Source organism: Sminthopsis crassicaudata, chromosome 3 (assembly GCF_048593235.1).
Source record: "Sminthopsis crassicaudata isolate SCR6 chromosome 3, ASM4859323v1, whole genome shotgun sequence".
Lineage (NCBI taxonomy): Eukaryota > Metazoa > Chordata > Mammalia > Dasyuromorphia > Dasyuridae > Sminthopsis > Sminthopsis crassicaudata.
Window position 1 is genome coordinate 294,479,904 of NC_133619.1, and position 17,771 is coordinate 294,497,674.

The 17,771-nt window shown below is 30.9% G+C and overlaps 1 protein-coding gene across 1 annotated transcript in view; it reads left to right on the top strand.

Moving 5' to 3' along the window:
* APOO (apolipoprotein O) overlaps positions 1-17,771 on the top strand; it is a 65,657-nt gene that overhangs the window by 15,949 nt on the left and 31,937 nt on the right. Inside the window, exons 2-5 of the mRNA XM_074300919.1 lie at positions 2,960-3,067; positions 11,081-11,200; positions 15,343-15,397; positions 17,313-17,408. Coding sequence (XP_074157020.1) covers positions 2,960-3,067; positions 11,081-11,200; positions 15,343-15,397; positions 17,313-17,408 — 379 coding nt within the window. The remainder of the gene's footprint in view (positions 1-2,959; positions 3,068-11,080; positions 11,201-15,342; positions 15,398-17,312; positions 17,409-17,771) is intronic.

Consider the following 17,771-nt stretch of genomic DNA (forward strand, 5'->3'; position numbering starts at 1 on the left):
TCCTTTGTAATGTCAAGAAAAATGGAAAAAGGCAGCTTGCACAATGAGTTTGCTGGCCCTTTTATTGCAGATTTTTGGGAGGACATGAGCAGAGTCCCATAGGATGGAAGACTTGGATGAGGTTCTGTGTACTTCATTGAGGTTTAATATTTTCATAGTGATGCAATTAACAATAACATTTGTGTATTTGAGCATCATACGATTAAAAAAACTTCAGATACTTCCAAGTTAGTTACAAAAAAATACCAAAATTCATTGTATAGTTCCTGAGCTCTGTAAAATAATATCCTGTTGATTGAATGAGTTCCACAACACTTTTCATTCATTTTTAGTTTTATTAATTTTTTTCCTTTTTACAATTTTATCTTAGGTATGATTTGTTATCTTATGTTACATAGTATTCATGTTATTAAAAACAATATGAATAATTTTATAAAGGAAATGTTCATTATTAATAACTTTTTTCAGAATTATTATGTTTAATAATGTTACTATTGTGAGAGCAATAATTTTATATAGGACAATCACTTTATTCTCATACAACTTATAACAGCTAAATACTCTTATGCTTTTCCTGAGACAGACTTACTTTATTAATGTAATCCTTTATTTAAAGAGATACCCAAAGCAGTCAAAAGAAAAGGAGAAGGTAATGAGATTTAGAATAGACATTATGGAATAAAGTTTAAAACCTAGAATCAGGAAATCTGATATCTGGTTTTAGTGCTATTTTAGTATAATTTCTTGTGTGATATTGAATACATCATTTAATTTCTAAGTTTCAGTAATCCCATTTGGAAAATAGACTGCCATTTTATAGTTGAAAAATTAAGAAACCGTTATCCTATTTAATGCCTTATCATAAATAAGGTAGTATTAGAATTGAGGTTTATGTGTTTGGGAAATGTTAAAATAGAAAAAAATCATTAGGGCATATTGGTTGCATGTTCATTTTACGACTACAAACTAAAATTGTTGACTTCATCTCTTATGGGTTTCTTGAGATATATTTCAGGAGGTCTGTAAATTTAGATGAGGAAAAAAAATTACATCTTGATTTCCACTAATCTATGACATCCTTTGTAGTCCTGTGAACTTTATTCTATAAATTTAAAGACATTTTTCTTAGGTGAGGTCCAGAGCCCTAGTGAGTTGCTCTAAAGGGCCATAAAAAGATTAAAAACACTGATCTCTGAAGATCTAACCTGTGCTTTAGGAATATCACCTTGATAGCTAGGTTAAGGATAGATTAGAGTGGGGAGAGACTTATGACAGGTTAATATTTATATAATGTGCTTTACAAAGATAATCTCATTTGATCTTTACAATAACCCTGGATAGGTGGTTCCTATTACTATTCCCATTTTACATGTGCGAAAACTTAAGGCTATTGAGTGACTGGCCCAGGTCATACAACTAGCTATGTCTAAAGCTTGATTTAACCTCAGGTGTTCTGGATTCCAACGTGCTATTATTCACTGGGCCACCTTGCTGTCTGCATTGCAATGAAGATTTGAACCAAGAATGGTGGTTGTGTGAATGGAGAGGAAGAGATATAATACAAGAAATGCTGTAGAGCTAGAAATAATAAAGTTTGGCAGCTCTCTAAACCTTAGATGAACTAATTCAGAGTGACATATGCAGTAATTAACAATGTATGTAAAGACAACAGCATGAAAAAAACCTAGTAAGACAAAACTGAACATCTATATGTATACAGTATGCATGTGTGTGTGTGTGTGTGTGTGTGTGTGTGTGTGTGTGTGTGTGTGTGTATAGCATAATTATAATGACTACTCTGACCTTGGTAAAAAGAGAAGAAAATGCAGTTCCCCTTTTTTGGAGAGGTAGGAAGCTCTGAGTGTGGAATGTTTCCTATTTTGTCATATGCAGTTGATATGTTGGATTGTTTTGCTAAACTATTGTTACTCTCTTTAATTTTCTTACAAAGATAACCTGCTGGGTAGGTGAGAGTAGGACATATATAAAAATGAATGTAATAAAAATACATCAATAAAAATTGCATTAGTAGAGGGAGTTTCCTTATTGGGAGTTTGCTTCTAGGACAAAATTGAAGATGCAATCCCTTCCAAAAGAGTTGTTTTAAATATGTTGAGTTTCAGATGGCTTATAGGAGATAGTATCTAATGTAATGGATCTTTAGTGACATAAGGCTGGAGTTCAGTAGAGATAATATGGTTGGATGGTTAGCTATGTCATTTACTTCCACAGAAATGATTGTTGAACCCATGGTAACTGAAAAGATCACTAAAACAATCTTGAAGAGAGAAAGAAGAGTACCAGGATAAAATCTTTGGGTACATCCACACGTAGTGGGGCTGGACATGGATTAAGGTGGATCCAGTACAGGAAACTATGAGGTAGCCAGACAGGAGGACCAAAACAAAAATCCTGAAATAAGAAAGTATTCAAGAGGAATGGATTATTATCAGAGTCAAATAAGCTGAGATCAAGAAATTTGGATTTGGTAGTTAAAGACATTATTGGTAACCTTGGAGAGAATAGTTTCAATTGAATGATATGGTCAGAAGCCACTTTGCAAGAAAATTTACAAGTACTATAAAACTAAATTGATTAGTTTTGCTAAAATATTTTTTTCTTCTTTTAATTCTTTATTATAAGGGAAGACTGGGAGGAAAAGGGATGAGAATATATTAGAAAATATAAAAATATGATAAAAATTTTAAAATGTGTTATTATTTAACTGGTTAGATAAAGTAAAGCTTTAGGATTGATGTCCACTGAATATTAATCAGAAATTAAAATAAAGCATCTCTGAAATATAAATAGAAAATTATAATTATATATACTAGATATTTACTTATTGGTTTTAGGAATTTATCTTGAAAGATACTTGCTAGTGAATGAGATTACTGATGAGTTTACTTTTGAAATAAGAATTTACAACATTAAGATGTACGGCTCTTCTATTTTTCAGGTAATTAAATGGTCAGCAGGTTCTGCCAGTCTGAGCCTTCTTTCCTTCAAAGTCTATGCATCTCATAAAAAGGAGAAAAGGGACAAATGTTCAGTCAAAGTTGATGAGGTAATATACAATTTCCTTTGGAATTTATTTTTTGGTTTAACACTAGGATATTTATAAAATAAGTATTAGAAGACATAATTCATGATCAAGAAGTTGTTCAGTTTAGATATAGATTTTCTTGCTTTGCTCTCATAGTAGATGCTCAAACTGTGCTCAACTACACCTTTGTGTTTTTTGCATTTCATTGTTTTGTTTTTGATGTTTTGTTTTGAAAACAAAAGTGATTTGCCTTTAGAAAATATAGAGAAAAAAATCCTGGAGTAGATTGTTGGAGAGCTTTTAATGCTCTTCAAAATGATTTGTTTTTATATTATGATCAGTATGATAGAAGATCAGTGAAGTATAAATAAAAGAATTACTGTTCACAGTTCATTCTGAGTTGAGATAAGCTACACAGATTTGCAATAGATTCAATTGTTACCTTTCTAGTGAACAATCTGATGTAACTGAGAAAGGGTTAATGATAGGTTAAGATACACTTAAAATATTTTCAACTGTGCTGACATTTGTATTTTAAAATGGCATTTATTAAGTGCATACTATGTGTATATGCTAGCAACTGGATATGCAAAAATCTATCATTTTCAATGAATTTTTAAATTCTTCTTGTCAATATGACACAGATAACACATGGAAAAAGCTTCATTCTTTGTTGTATCCACATTAAAACTGATATTAAGATTGATTAAACTGTATAATTTTTATGTTTGTGAACTTTGGTTCTGTTGAAGTTTTATATGTGAGTCACTTGCATAGAAATGATTGTTGAGCCCATGGTAACTAAAAAGATTGCTAAAACAATCTTGAAGAGAGAGAGAAGAGGCCCAGGATAGAACCTTTGGTTTTGTTGTGTCTTATATAGTCATAACTTGATAATGTTTGATTAAAAATTTCAAAAGCCTGAAATAAATGCTTTCTTTTAAAAAATTTGGATACATTATTATGGGGTATCTTTCTAAAAATTCTAACTAAACTTGTAGTATCAGTTTGTTGTGCATATTCTATTAATTTAGCTTTGAACCTTTTATACTCATGTAAATTGTTTCCAACAATTTGGCCTTCAAAAAGTCTTCTCTCAGAAATGCCTCAAGCTTTTGTCATCTTGATACATATTAACTTGCAAAGTCAAATTTACCTAACAATCCAAGAAATGAATCTCAGAGATATGCTTTAATACATAATGAAAATTGTTTAATAAAAAGAATTCTGATTGGAGGCATTCTAGCTTGTTTTTTCCATCCTTTAAAATTTCAGCTTGTATAATTTTTAGGCTGAACATCTATCATTAGTATTGAGATGATAGTGTGGGAAAATGGAAATATGAAGTCCTGGTTTCAAATCTAGTCTCTAAGGCATAATATCTATGGTAGTTTATTTAACCCTATTGGTCCTTCCTTTTCTCATTTATATAATCTATTCTTATTCATATAAATAGTTTGATCTATGATCCTAATACACATATAAAAAATGGGCAGAGGAATCAGTCTTATCTACCCTCTTGGATAAGTTATACAGATTAGAAGCTGTTTTGGAAGAAGCAGAGGGAAGAGAAATTCTTTTAATTTTGCAAAGTTAGCTGCTTTGTATCATCCACAAATATAACATGGATAAAATATATTTTTAAATAGTTTATCAAAAATGCTAATTGAAGATTTACTTAATTTATAGTTAAAAATATAGCGAGACAATTAATTTGGAATCTGAGTGTACCTAATTTAGATTTATTTGGTTGGAAACCCATTTATTTAAATCTAAAATGGTTGCCATTCCTCATACTTTTAACAAACATTTAGCAACTACTGTGTACAAAATACTGTGTTAGATATGGGAGGATTTATTGAGTTTAATAAAACATAGTTCTTTCCACTCATATAGCTTAGACCCAGGAGGGACATTAAGATATAACCTAAAATGAATATAATATTCAGTAATATATTATAAGTAAATTGGACATTTACAAGCAAAGTCCCAAGTAGATCTGCAGGGGAATTGTCAGAATTTTTCACAGAACAGGTGGTATTTGAATTGGACTTTAAAGGATGTGTAAGAATATAATAGCCAAAGTGAGGAGGAAGTTAGTCTTGTCATAGGACATGTTTCTCCTTAAAAGCAGTTTTAAAATTCCACTTGGTAGATACTCAGTTTGCTTAAAATTGTACCTGTTCTAAAAATAGATTTATTATATTATGGTAAATGAAGTGTTAGAATCAGTAAGATTAGAATCAGTAAAAGAAGTATTAGAATCTCCTAAATATTTTAAATCAATTCATTATGTGAATTAACAAACCTTCACTTTATTAAATTAAATTACTTAAAAGTTGAGAAAACAAAACAACTGAAATATCCCTTTTTCTCAGCCAACATGGAATATTATAAGGTATCCAGATAATTTTGATATTTTAAAAATAAATAGTATTTAAATTTTCTAACTTTTGTCTTCTCCCATAGGAAACTTATAAGAAATTGTTTAAAGGCATAAAATAGCTTGTCAAAACGTATGATCTTTTGTTTCTTGTTTAACTTTCTTACTATTTTTCCCAAGAATGAAATTTAATCTTCATTCTCTTAAAGTTTTGGAATAATTTAGTACTCTTTTCTCTGTATTTCATTCTTCTTTTCCATATACATTCATTTAATTTCCTTATTTAAAATGAGGAAGACAAAAAGTATTTCTAAGATTTCTTTTAGCTCATAACCTGTGACATAATTCTCTATTTGATCCATTAAAGTAAATTTTCATTTTTCACTGATATTCTTTTGTCTATAGTTTTTATACTACTGTGTATCTTCTCTATTTTCATCTCTCTTTTTTTCCCTTTCCTTTTTTTTGATCCAGAATTATACCAGTACAGATCACCAGCTATTCTTCAGCTTACAGTATTAGAGCTTTTCCTGAAATACCAGGAGGTTACCTAAGATTACCTAGGGACTATATAGTCTACTCAGGACTTGAACCTAGAGTTTCTTGACCTCAGGGCCAGCAGCCCTTTATCTACTCTGTTATCTGTTTCTCAGTGATATGTCTAAATATGCCATACTTAAAAGTTTGTGCAATAAAAAATTGCCAACATTTTGTTTCCTCCTAAAATAAAGATTTTTGAATATAAACTTAAATGTCTCTGAAGAATGAGAAGAAAGAAAAATAACATTTGTTACTGTAAGACTTTACTGTGCAATTATTTATTGAACACCATAGTCCCCTTTGGATAATTTTGACTTTGTAAGCCTGCCAGCAGAAATAAATTGTCCCTGTTATGTATAGCTAGGAACTTGGTAAATTTAGGGTTGGGTGCAAAAAAGAAATGAATCTATTCATTTCTGTAACAAGTTTGAAATTACATCATACATTGAAGGCCTCATATGTTTAGAGAATTATATTAAACAGTTTGGGCTGCTGATTGAGGTAATGTGTTTTTCTGTGCAATAGTGTAGTTATCTTGTCTTTTAATATAATGGAAACTTACCTGTCCCCAATTTATCACTTAGTTCTATATCATGTTTCTGCTAACTTCATATATATGTCCTCACCAAATTAAAGTCCTTCTTCCTTTTTTTTAAAGATTCAATTTTTAAAAGAATATATATGAAAATTAACTTGAAAGTGGCAAAACAAGCTTTTACAAAATTTTTGCAGAAATTGGTTCCTGAAAGGTAGAGGAAAACTAAAAATAGAGAGAACCACTTATAGTTGATGACTAGCGGTCCAGATGATTGGTTTTTTTCTAAAAGTCCTCTTTTCAAAATAGCTTTTCCTATAAAATATTGGTCATTTTTATCAAGTAGTATCTAGTCAGCTTAAAAAAAATCTTGAAAATTTACAGCACTAATAATGAGAAGAATTAAAAATAAATTAAAAGCTGTGACTACTATCTTTATAGAGCTTACTATCATAGGGGAATATACTTAGAAGGTGAAAAAAAAGTGCATAGTACAAAATAAAAGAAATCTTAGAAGGAAATACAGAAAAGCAAGGTAGCTCTGAAAATTTTATGTTTCTCTAGATGCAGATTGTGTCTTCCTAGGTCCTTTATAGTTAATTTGGGTGTTAATAATAGACAAAACATTTTATCTACTCAGTCATTCTTAAAACAATTAAAACAATGTTCATTCTCTTGATTCTGTTCATTTCACTCTTCATTATTTTGTGCAGGTCTCTCCATGTTTTTCTAAAGTCAATCAGCTCATCATTTTTTCTAAAATAGTAGTATTCCATCACAATTATATACCACATTTTTTCAGTCATTCTTCAGGTGATTGGTATCCCTGCAATTTCTAGTTCTTTGCCACCATAAAGAGAGTCTAGAGCATATGGGTTCTTTCCTTTTTCCTCAGTTATTTTTGGGAAAAGATCAAATAGTTTTTAAAAATCATAGGTAGAAGGCTTAGAGTTGAATTGAATATGATCCTAAAGAATAAAATTGGATAAAATGGAATGATTATCTCCTACAAATAAGGTGTGAATGGAAGACTGGTAGTACTAGAACCATTCTAATTAGAACTGGGTTAAAGAGGAATAATATACATACACCTAGAAGGGTATGTCAATGTACAGAACAATAGAGGGCAAGGAATTAGAAGAGAAGTACTCTTAGAAGGCTGTGTAGGTCAAGAAATAGGAGGGTAAGGGGACTAACTTGGCAAGAGCTTCTATAAAAAGTTATCAGATACGTAAATATTGTTGGTATTATCATGAAGGTGAGTAGCAATGTTGAAAAAGAATTTAGATTTAAAAAACAAAAAAGGACAGAAGCTTGAAAAATACGTAGAAGCTTCTTGACTCTGTATCTTGAACATTTTCTCCCAGAAGAGAGGATAATGAACATGTCAAACACTGTATAACATTTTTTTTTTAAATTAAATTTTCTCTTTCTTAGCAGAGAGGAAATAGCTGGTTACACAATAAAATTAATTTAAGAATCTACTATCTTTGTACAATCAGAACATCAGTTTGTTAGAGCAAAGGCCAAAAATAAACAACAAATTAGAAGAAAGAAAAAAAGATGAAAAGATAATTCATACAGATGAAATAGTTTCTACTAAACTAATTAAACAAGCCATTGATGTTTGAAAAAAGTAGGAACTGGAAAAAGGCAAAGGAAGTGATTTAATCATCACTCTTTTCTGCAAAAGTTTAATGAGAGTAAAACAGCTGCTGCAGCAGAGACTAAATGAGCCCAGAAATCATTTTGACCAGCAAGCACTTGATCTCTTTGCCAAACAGAGAGGGCTGGCAACAAAAGCATCTCCAATTAGGGCACAAACTCATTTTATAAAACAGTATGGAGAATGGAGAAACCAAATAAAACCCAAAAAACAAAAAACCCAAATAAACAAACAAAATACAAATCAAAAACCTAAGACAAAAATAAACCCACAGAAACTTGGCAGGAGACTAAAGTAAAGAATATCATCCTAAGACAATTTGTTCGAGAGGAGATTGACAGGAACATAAAATACAGCAAATTGTCCAGTATTTCTTAATCATCAGTGACTTTTGAAACTACTTTGTTTAGATTCTTAACATTTTAAATAGCTGATAGGATAGGGATTTCATTCAGGGAACTTGTGGAGAAGATACTACTTCTACCAATGCAATTAGCGTCTTCTCTGCAATTTATAGTTTTGGACAATTGCCTAGAGAGTGAGAGGTTAAATGGCTTACTTGTCCAGTATCATAAAACCAAAGGTAGAAATCAAATCTGGCTTCCAGTTTCGCTTTCTTTCCATTATGCCAATTGCCAAAGTACCTTTCATTATTTGGTTTATTGCATTTCTCAGACTTCATTTTCTTCAATGTAAAGGAAAGAACATGTTTATAGTCATACAATTGACTGAAAAGTATAGTGAATTCAAGACATAAATGCCTTTTGTTGTCTATTGATACAAAAATATATTTGATTAAATAGAGCAGAATGCAGCCTGAATTTTTCCCCTAACAAGTTTTTCATGTGTATGCCTAGATCATATAAGATTCCTTGATAAATGCAGCTGAAGAGAGAGATAACTCTTAGATGACTTTGTGATTATTAATAATAAGCTATGCATTAAGAAGTTATATACTTGCCAAAAGTTCACCATTAATGAGGAGGATGTTCTACACAGACTCCAAATGGAAGGATTGCCAGTAAATGATGAGATTTTCCATACATTCATGATTACAGCTGATATTTTGCTTATTACATCAAGCTTTTGATCATTCTCAAGTCTCTTCAATGAGGTCCATCGTTACTGAAAAGCAAGGGGCCTATTAATCCATATAATAAATGAAAATTAATGGAAATATAATCCAAATTCTGTCAATTGGACAGCAAATCCATTGAAGTACAATACATATGTCAGAAACAGGCACTCCGGATGGAAAAAAGCAATTTTCACTTTTAGCGATCTAAAATAGCTCTTTAAAACAAAATTTTTAAAATTTTTTTTAAATTATAAAGAAAAAGCCTCTCACAAAATGGTTGTTTGTTCTTCCTCTATTGTTGTTTGGTTATAAATCTTGTTAACACCACAATTTCTAAGGGACCAAAGTGGTAAATGACACAGAGGTTTCTGGAGAGGTCCAATAAAAAGGTAAAAGTAAAACTATGCAACATTTCCAACAAGGACCTATATTCAAAAAAATGAAGTTAAGGATTATCCTAAAGGAAATGTATGTCTGGAAAAAGAGATCAATCAAAAGTAACCACAAAAATATAAAAGGATTTAGGGAGCATCTATAGATGACAGTTGCACAATTTGAAAAGGTTACAGTTGATTGAAGAGACTAGTGATTAGATCTCAGATCTCTATTTATTCCTAGCAGGTAGGACTTGATATTTGTTTACTTAAAATTTTAATTTAGCATTAGATTATTGTTTTAAAGGATTTTTTTTATTAAAAAACATAGCAGGTAGAAGAACAACTTTTCCTCTTTTTGAAAACCTTAAAAGTGGTTTTTACCAGTTTTCTTAAAACTTAAGTTTTTTCTGGGATCCTTCCTAGGATTCAAATTTCTGCCGAAATACTTTTTGTGTGAAGGATGAGGATCAGAAATGAGAATATAGATTGTAGTATCTCATTAAATATGTTCAACCATTAGTTTACTTTGGCAGAATAAAAAAGAAGTCTATAAGTCAAATTCCTCAGAGTCTGACTGAGCTAATGAATGCCTGATTTGATATACTCAAAATGGACTTAGACAGCTGACCTTTTGTCAGAGCCCTCAAATATGTACTCTTGACTATACTAAGGATTTTTAGTTAGGTGTTAGACTCCTTTTCTAACTACTTTTGTTTTTCCTACCTTTCCCCCAAATCTGATCTATCCAGGTAAAATGTAGTTGGAATGAAGTCCTGAATAATGAAATATTATATTTGGCTTCCAGAGAATCTTAAAAACTTTATTTCTAGCAAATATACTCTAGTTTATTTTCAGGATTAATTCCCTTCTCCCCCCACGTCACCTAAGGCAGATATTTTGATTGAGATTTTCATGAGTGACCTCATTTTTCATGATAAAAATTAATATTGATTTTCAAAACTATGCTTTGCATAAAATTTAAAAAATATTTCCACTTACTGTTCATTTTTGTATAGTGCTACAGAGATGTAATAAAATATTTATAGGAAGTTTTTTTTTTAAAGTTAGTTTTAACATTAATATTACCTCATTTATTTTATAATCCTAAAAGGTAGGGATAGTGCAAGTATTATTATTTTAAATTTGTAGATGTAGAAATTAAGGTCCAGAGAGATTATGATTTGCCTAGAATCCTAAAAATAAATGATACTGTTAGGATTTGAACTGAAGTCCTCTGACTTCAAATCAAATGATCTTTTTTCTCGATTGAATTAAATGGCTCAGACAATGTTTACTGTATAGGAAGGAAATAATCTGTAAAGAGGTGAAATGATGTGGTAAAATTATTTTGGATTTATAACTGAAAATTTGTATACTTTGGATTAAGGTAATTGTAAAAAAGTTGTAATGAAGAGTTGACTTATAACTTTATCTAATTTTCTTTTACACTTACAGCTTTCACTCTATTCAATTCCAAGCTTTGAATCCAAATATGTGGAGGAACCAAGAAGTCCCTTGGAGGAGGGCATTTCACAGCTAAGAAAGTATGCTGTACCATATACATATTGGTTTCAGGTATAGCATTTTTTCACGTAAATTAAAGTAAATAAAAGTTCAAATAAATTTAAAAAATTCTATTTTATTGTCAGCTCTGAATTCTCTTTCTCCCACTTCTACCTCTCCTACACAATTTTCTTTCTCCCATTTCTACCTCTCCTACATTGAGAAAGGAAGAATAAAACTTGTGAATAACAAAACCTATTGCAAATCAAGAAAAATTAATTTCTGCATTAGCCATGCCCAAATAAATATATGCCTCCATTTACACCGAGTCCATTGCCTCTCTACTGGAAGTGGATAACATCTCTCTTATCTTGAGTCCTTTAGAATTATGGTTGGTTATTGAATTGATCAGAGTTTCTAAATCTTTCAAAGTTGTTTCTTTGCAATATTGTTGTTACTGCATAAATTGTTGTCCTGCTTCTGCTAATTTTACATCAATTAATATAATTCTTCACCAGCTTTTCTTAAAATGCTCCATTATTTCATATAGCATAACAGTATTTTATCACATTCATATACCATTAGTTATTCAGCCTTTCCCTAGTTGTTGGGCTACACTTTCTCAATTCTGTTCTTAGCCACTATGAAAAGAGCTACTATAAATATTTTTGTTCATATAGATCCTTTCTCCTCTTTAATTTCTTTGGGCTATGGACTTAGAGTATAACTTGGGGGCATAATTCCAAATTACTTTCCAGAATGGTTGGATATATTCACAGTGCCACCAGTAGTTCATTAAAAAAATCCTCCCTTTTCCCATAGCTCCTCCAACACCTGTCATTTTCCTTTTTTCTTTTTTTTTTTTTGTGTGTGTCAGTTTAATATCTTGGGGTTGTTTTAATTTATATTTCTCCAAGTATTAGTGATTTAGAAGAAAAATTTTTTTTCATATATCTGTTGATAACTTTGACATCTTCCTCTGAAGACTCTCTATCCATATCTTTTGAGCATATATCAGTTAGAGAATATCTCTACTCTAATAAATATCTTACTTTTTTAATATGTCTTCAAAATTAGATCTTTACCAAAGAAACTTGCTGCAAAGATTTGTTCTCCTGTTTCTTACTTCTTTTCTGATTTTGGCTGCATTGGTTTTGCTTTCACGAAAAAATTTAAATTTTATGTAATCAAAACTGTTTATAATCTCTTATGAACCTCTATCTCTTGTTTGGTCCTGAATCCTTTCTTTACCCATAGATCTGAGAGGTAATTTCTTCCAAGCTCCCTTAATGTTTACATCACCCTTTATATATAAATCAGGTACCCATTTGGAGTTTGTTCAAATGAATTATTAATACTACATGTATTAGTTTTCTGGACTGCAAGCAGATGCTTGATTATGAGAACCCAAATATAGTATATTCCCAATTTGGGAATATTTTTTAAGCTTAAAGGTTCCTTAGTGTTCTATAATATATGTGACATAGAAAATGTAAGGATAACAGCATTGGAATTAGGAAGTAGAACCATGTTCTTCAACATTGTTTGGGAAATTGGTCCTTCAGGATCTGTTATTATACTTTACCACATATACTTATTTAAACATACACATTAGTGCACATACATACTATACATGCAAATACATACATAGATGTAGATATAAATGATGCTGTCAGCATCTCTCCTTCCAAATATGTGAAAGGCAAGAATCAACTCATTCTACTGTTTTCTTTATGTCTTGTAAGTTTTACCTCAGGACTGATAGAAGGTAACAGTAAACATTTGGGCATGTGGGAAAGAAGCTCTTGGAAGAGCTATGAAATGGTCCAACTAGAATTGAACTATGAATTGATCCAACCATTTTGGAAAACAATTTGGAATTGTTAAAAAAAAAAATCAATTTACATACCCTTTGACTTAGATTTGCTACTTTTAGGTATATACCTCAGGGAGATCAGTGACAGAAACAAAAGTTCAATAATGAATCATAATAATTTAATAGAAGCATTTTTATAGAAGCAAAGAATTAAGAGAAAATGAGTATCCATTAACTGATTATGGGATATGAATATTATAGGATATTCATGACAAGGAATGACAGATATGAGTAATTTAGAATAATTTTGGAATACATATAAATTGATGCAGAGTCAAGTAAATTGAAGCAGAACAATTTGCATCATGATCACATTGATAGGTAAGATACCATTAGATATCTAAAGATATGTATTAAACTAATTAGGTATCCTCTATTTTGACTTCAGACCACAGTCAACAAAGGTCATGATGAAATGTATCTCCATTAGTAGAGTACTTGACTCTGGTCATGGAATGAGGCACACATATTCAGAAATAGCCAGTGTCATGTTTGGTTTGACTAGTTATGTTTTATAAAGAACAGTTTCTTATGGGAAAGGGTGTAGTATTTCAATAGTGACAGTGATGGGAAGAAAGGAAAGAAGAAGAAAAGAGAAAAACCACTTTAAAAAATATATTGCACAGGTTTTGTTTTTTTTTAAAGTGCTAACATTTTATTATAGCATTGTGCTATTAAAATACCCAAAATACTTTGCACTCATGAACAATATTTCCTTAGAGTATTTTAAATCTTACAAACATCAGGGAATGCAAATTGTCACTTTTCTAAAAGCAAAAGTACAGCTCAGCATTTCAGTTTAACTTTACTTTGGTACTATCTCAGTGTGACATAAAATAATGCTTTAAATAGCAAATACACAATGTAGAGACAGGAGAATGAAAGTTAAGGCATGGATTATTTATAAACACATACACATAATGACATTTTAAGATAAATGAAAATACGCAGATACGTAAAAATCATTTAGATACGAATATAAACATAAATTGACCATTTGTCCATCCCTTATATTATAGGCTCCATCACTTTGATGAATACCTATGAATACACTATGAATACCTACTATATGCAAGACATTATGGTAAATTCTATAAACAAAACAACATACACACACACACACACACACACACACACACACACACACACACACACACACCAGAAAGATGATAAGACAAGGGAAAAAGAAAACTGGTTGTAGATTCAGAAGAACTGGGTTCAAATTCTGCCTCTGATATATATTATTTTCTTGGGCAAATCATTAATTCTTCTTCATTTTCCTCACTTATAAAATGAAGGTATTGGACTAGGTAACCTGGCTGATTCCTTATATAATTCATTATCTGTAATCCTGCAGAAACTTATATTTTAATAAGGGAAGTAATGTATACATTGAAAAATACAAACATATAAAGCTACTAATGAAGTTAAATTTTAGAATAGAATTCTCTTAGCTTGTACAAAGGTATGAAAATGAGAGATGAGAAAGACAGCTTGGAATCCTTTATTCTGGACTGTAAAATATATCTAGGGGATATAAGGTGGAAAGAGACTAGACAGATAAAAAAGAGGGCAAGTTATGAAGAGCCTTAAAAGGTTAACACAGGAGTTTATATTTGAACATGAATAATTGGAATTGAAATAATAAATGGAAATTTATGGGTAAAAGGATGTCGTAGAAATGCACTTGACAAAGTGACATTGATTGCTTTGTGGCAAATGCATTGGAATGGGGACAGATGAGGCAGAATAATAATTGGGAGATTATTGTAATAACCTAGATAAGATGTGTTTTAAATAATATCTTCTAAATGGGCTTGTTGCTTAATAGTTGGTGATCCATTGATGATATTTCATCATAAAAAAAAGACTGGCTTAATTTAATTTGGAATAGTTCCAAATTGTTTTTTAAACTGGGACAGAACAGTTTTTTTCCGTTAGAAGACAGAGCTGCTCATCTGCTGATAGTGAGCTATAATATACTATCAGATTAATACATGTTCCTTTTATGAAAGAAATTGACTTGATAAAGTGAGAAAAAACTATCACTTATTTTGTAGCATTAAGTTGGTTTTGATGATCAAAAAAAATCTTAATTTATTAGACTGCAACTTTTCTTAATTTTATATGAAACAATGAGAAGATTGTGAATTGAAAGTTTGGCTTGGTTTGGGGTTTGTTTTTTCTTCCAGTGGCAACAGTTGAGCCATATTTTAAAAGGTTTGAGCAAAAAAACCAAACTACAGAATGTGAGCATTTCATTCTGTTTAGATGTAAATTTTTTCTTACTTTAGTATTAATACTATTTGGTGATAGTCTTTTTCCTTCCCTTATTCAGGTTGCTTATGACAAAACTAAGCCCACAATAGATGGTGCCATTCAACAAGGAATAGGTGAGTTGATTTATAATTAATAACTCTAATAATCATTAGAATTTATACAAAACATTTTTACATTATATTTAATTATTCTAGCCCACATGTATAACATTTTTTGATTGAACTGATTAGCTGGAGAATTTGTATAATTGTGTGGCCAAAGCACTTAATTTTTTTTGGATTTCAGGTTTCTCATTGTAGGATGAGAGATTTTCATATCTAGGAACCCTTGCAGTCCTGAGTTAAATAGGATTAAACAAATCTCTGTTGTGGAGAGCACTGTTATTCTTTTGTTACCCAGGTTTGTCTCTATACTTATTTACCTCCAATATAAAATCAGGTCCCAGCCTTGTCAGTTTTATATACAGAATAAGTCTTGCTTGTCCCTTGTTCTTTTTACACTTACAGGGCCAATCCCCTAGTTCAAACTCCTATTATCTCTTACCTAGATTATTATAGCTTCCTGATTGGTCTCTTTGTCTTGAGTATGTCTCCTATTATTCGGAGTTGCCAGTGGCATTATTAAAACACATTTGTTCATATCATTCCCCATCTTACAAAGCTTACAGTTGCACAAAAATTCTTTTCTTTGCCATTTGAAACCTGTCACAATTTAGTTTTAGTTTGCTTTCATATCTAGCCTTATTTCATGTTACTTTCCTGTATATACTATGTGTTCAAGCCAAACTGGCCTCCTAATTATTCCTCATACATGATACCCATTCTCCCATCTCTGTGTGTTTATACAGACTGTCACACCTGGAATGTATTTATTGCACATCTCTGCTGCTTATAATCCCTAGCTTCCTTTAAAGTATAATTTAAATACTATATGTTTTTTCTTGTTCTTTCCCCCTACTTCCTCTCTAGTTGCTACTCCTTCCCTCCATCTAGCTCAGTACCTAGCCCATAATGGGTACTTAATTGATGCTTGTTGATTAAACACTAGTTCTGCCTTCTTTCCATGCAATAAACATATATCATACACCTGCCATGTGTAGATCTTATATAACCTCCCTTCTGGAACTTATAATGCTATTAGGGAAATAAAGAGTGTAATGAAAAACTTGTATTCAGTAGTATATGGTAAATACATTTATAGAAGTAAACTTTTATTTGTTACTAATCTTAATTCCAAGGGAGGAAATTATTAGCCAAAGGAGAACCAGCAAAGCTTTGTGTAAGAGAGAGAATTTGCATTGGATCTTAAAAGTGGAATATCACATCACAGATTTTGATTAAAAAAAAAAGAATAAAAATTCAGGTAGAATGGGAGAGAAATTCCAGATAATAGGGAAAAGTGAGAGAAAGAAGATAGAGTTTGATTGGAGAATGTAGGGAAAATATAGCAGATGGAGTCATGTAGTATGACTAGTATATAGACATGATTAGAAACATCAGTGGAAGGAGTAACTTATACTGTTAACCCTCTTTGCCAGGGGTGGTTTTTAATTTTTGTGGGTGATTGAAAAATAAAATGTTTATAAGCAATATATGATGATCATTTCTGGTTGCAGCTACTACCATGGCAGCTATCATTGTCTTATAGAGTTTCTCCCACTCTTAGTTTATTTTTATTAGTTTTGTTTATGATGTTCACTTTTACTGGTACATGGTAGGGATTGCCTTACAGCCTTTTTTGCTTTGTGTGAGAATCTTTCCTCAATGTTAAGTAGCAAAACACACTTAGGCTCAACAAATTTATGTTTTATACTAAACCAACTAAGCATGTTAGGGAAAGGGACCTTTAAATTATATTATATTGGTTCAAATTTGTATATTGTCTATAGACAGGAAGATCAGCAAAATCAAACAATTTAAAAACTGTTGTTCGGTAATATTTAATACTGTTGAAATTAGTCATCAAAGGTATTTTTGTTATTATTTAAAACACTTTATGTAAACATTCTGTGATCTGATTTCATTCTAGCCAGCTGCGAATTTTTTCAAAATCCACCTCCAGGATTTTTGCCAAGACTTGGTGTGATTGGTTTTTCTGGAATTTTGGGATACTTTTTTGCTAAAGGTAGGTCTTGTTTTCAAATGGAATCATATAATTAATAGTGAATCATTAATTCTTTTAAGATATATTAATATTTAGCTAAGGCATATATAATTCAATTTTGAGTTGCACAAAATTCTGACTATTATATGAAAGAAGCATTCTTTAAAAGGTCACAATGCTAAGCAGTAGCTTTCTTTCCACTTAATTTGAGTTTATTAATGATTGTTTACATTATGATGTACCTTATGTTAGTCCAGATCCTACTTGTGAAAAATGAAATTGATCACATTTTGGACACACTTTCTCGGCTGAAAAGTCTTTTTCTGTACATAATAGAAGTACTTTTGTCACTGAAAGCTATTTATAATCTCTGTATAATAAGTG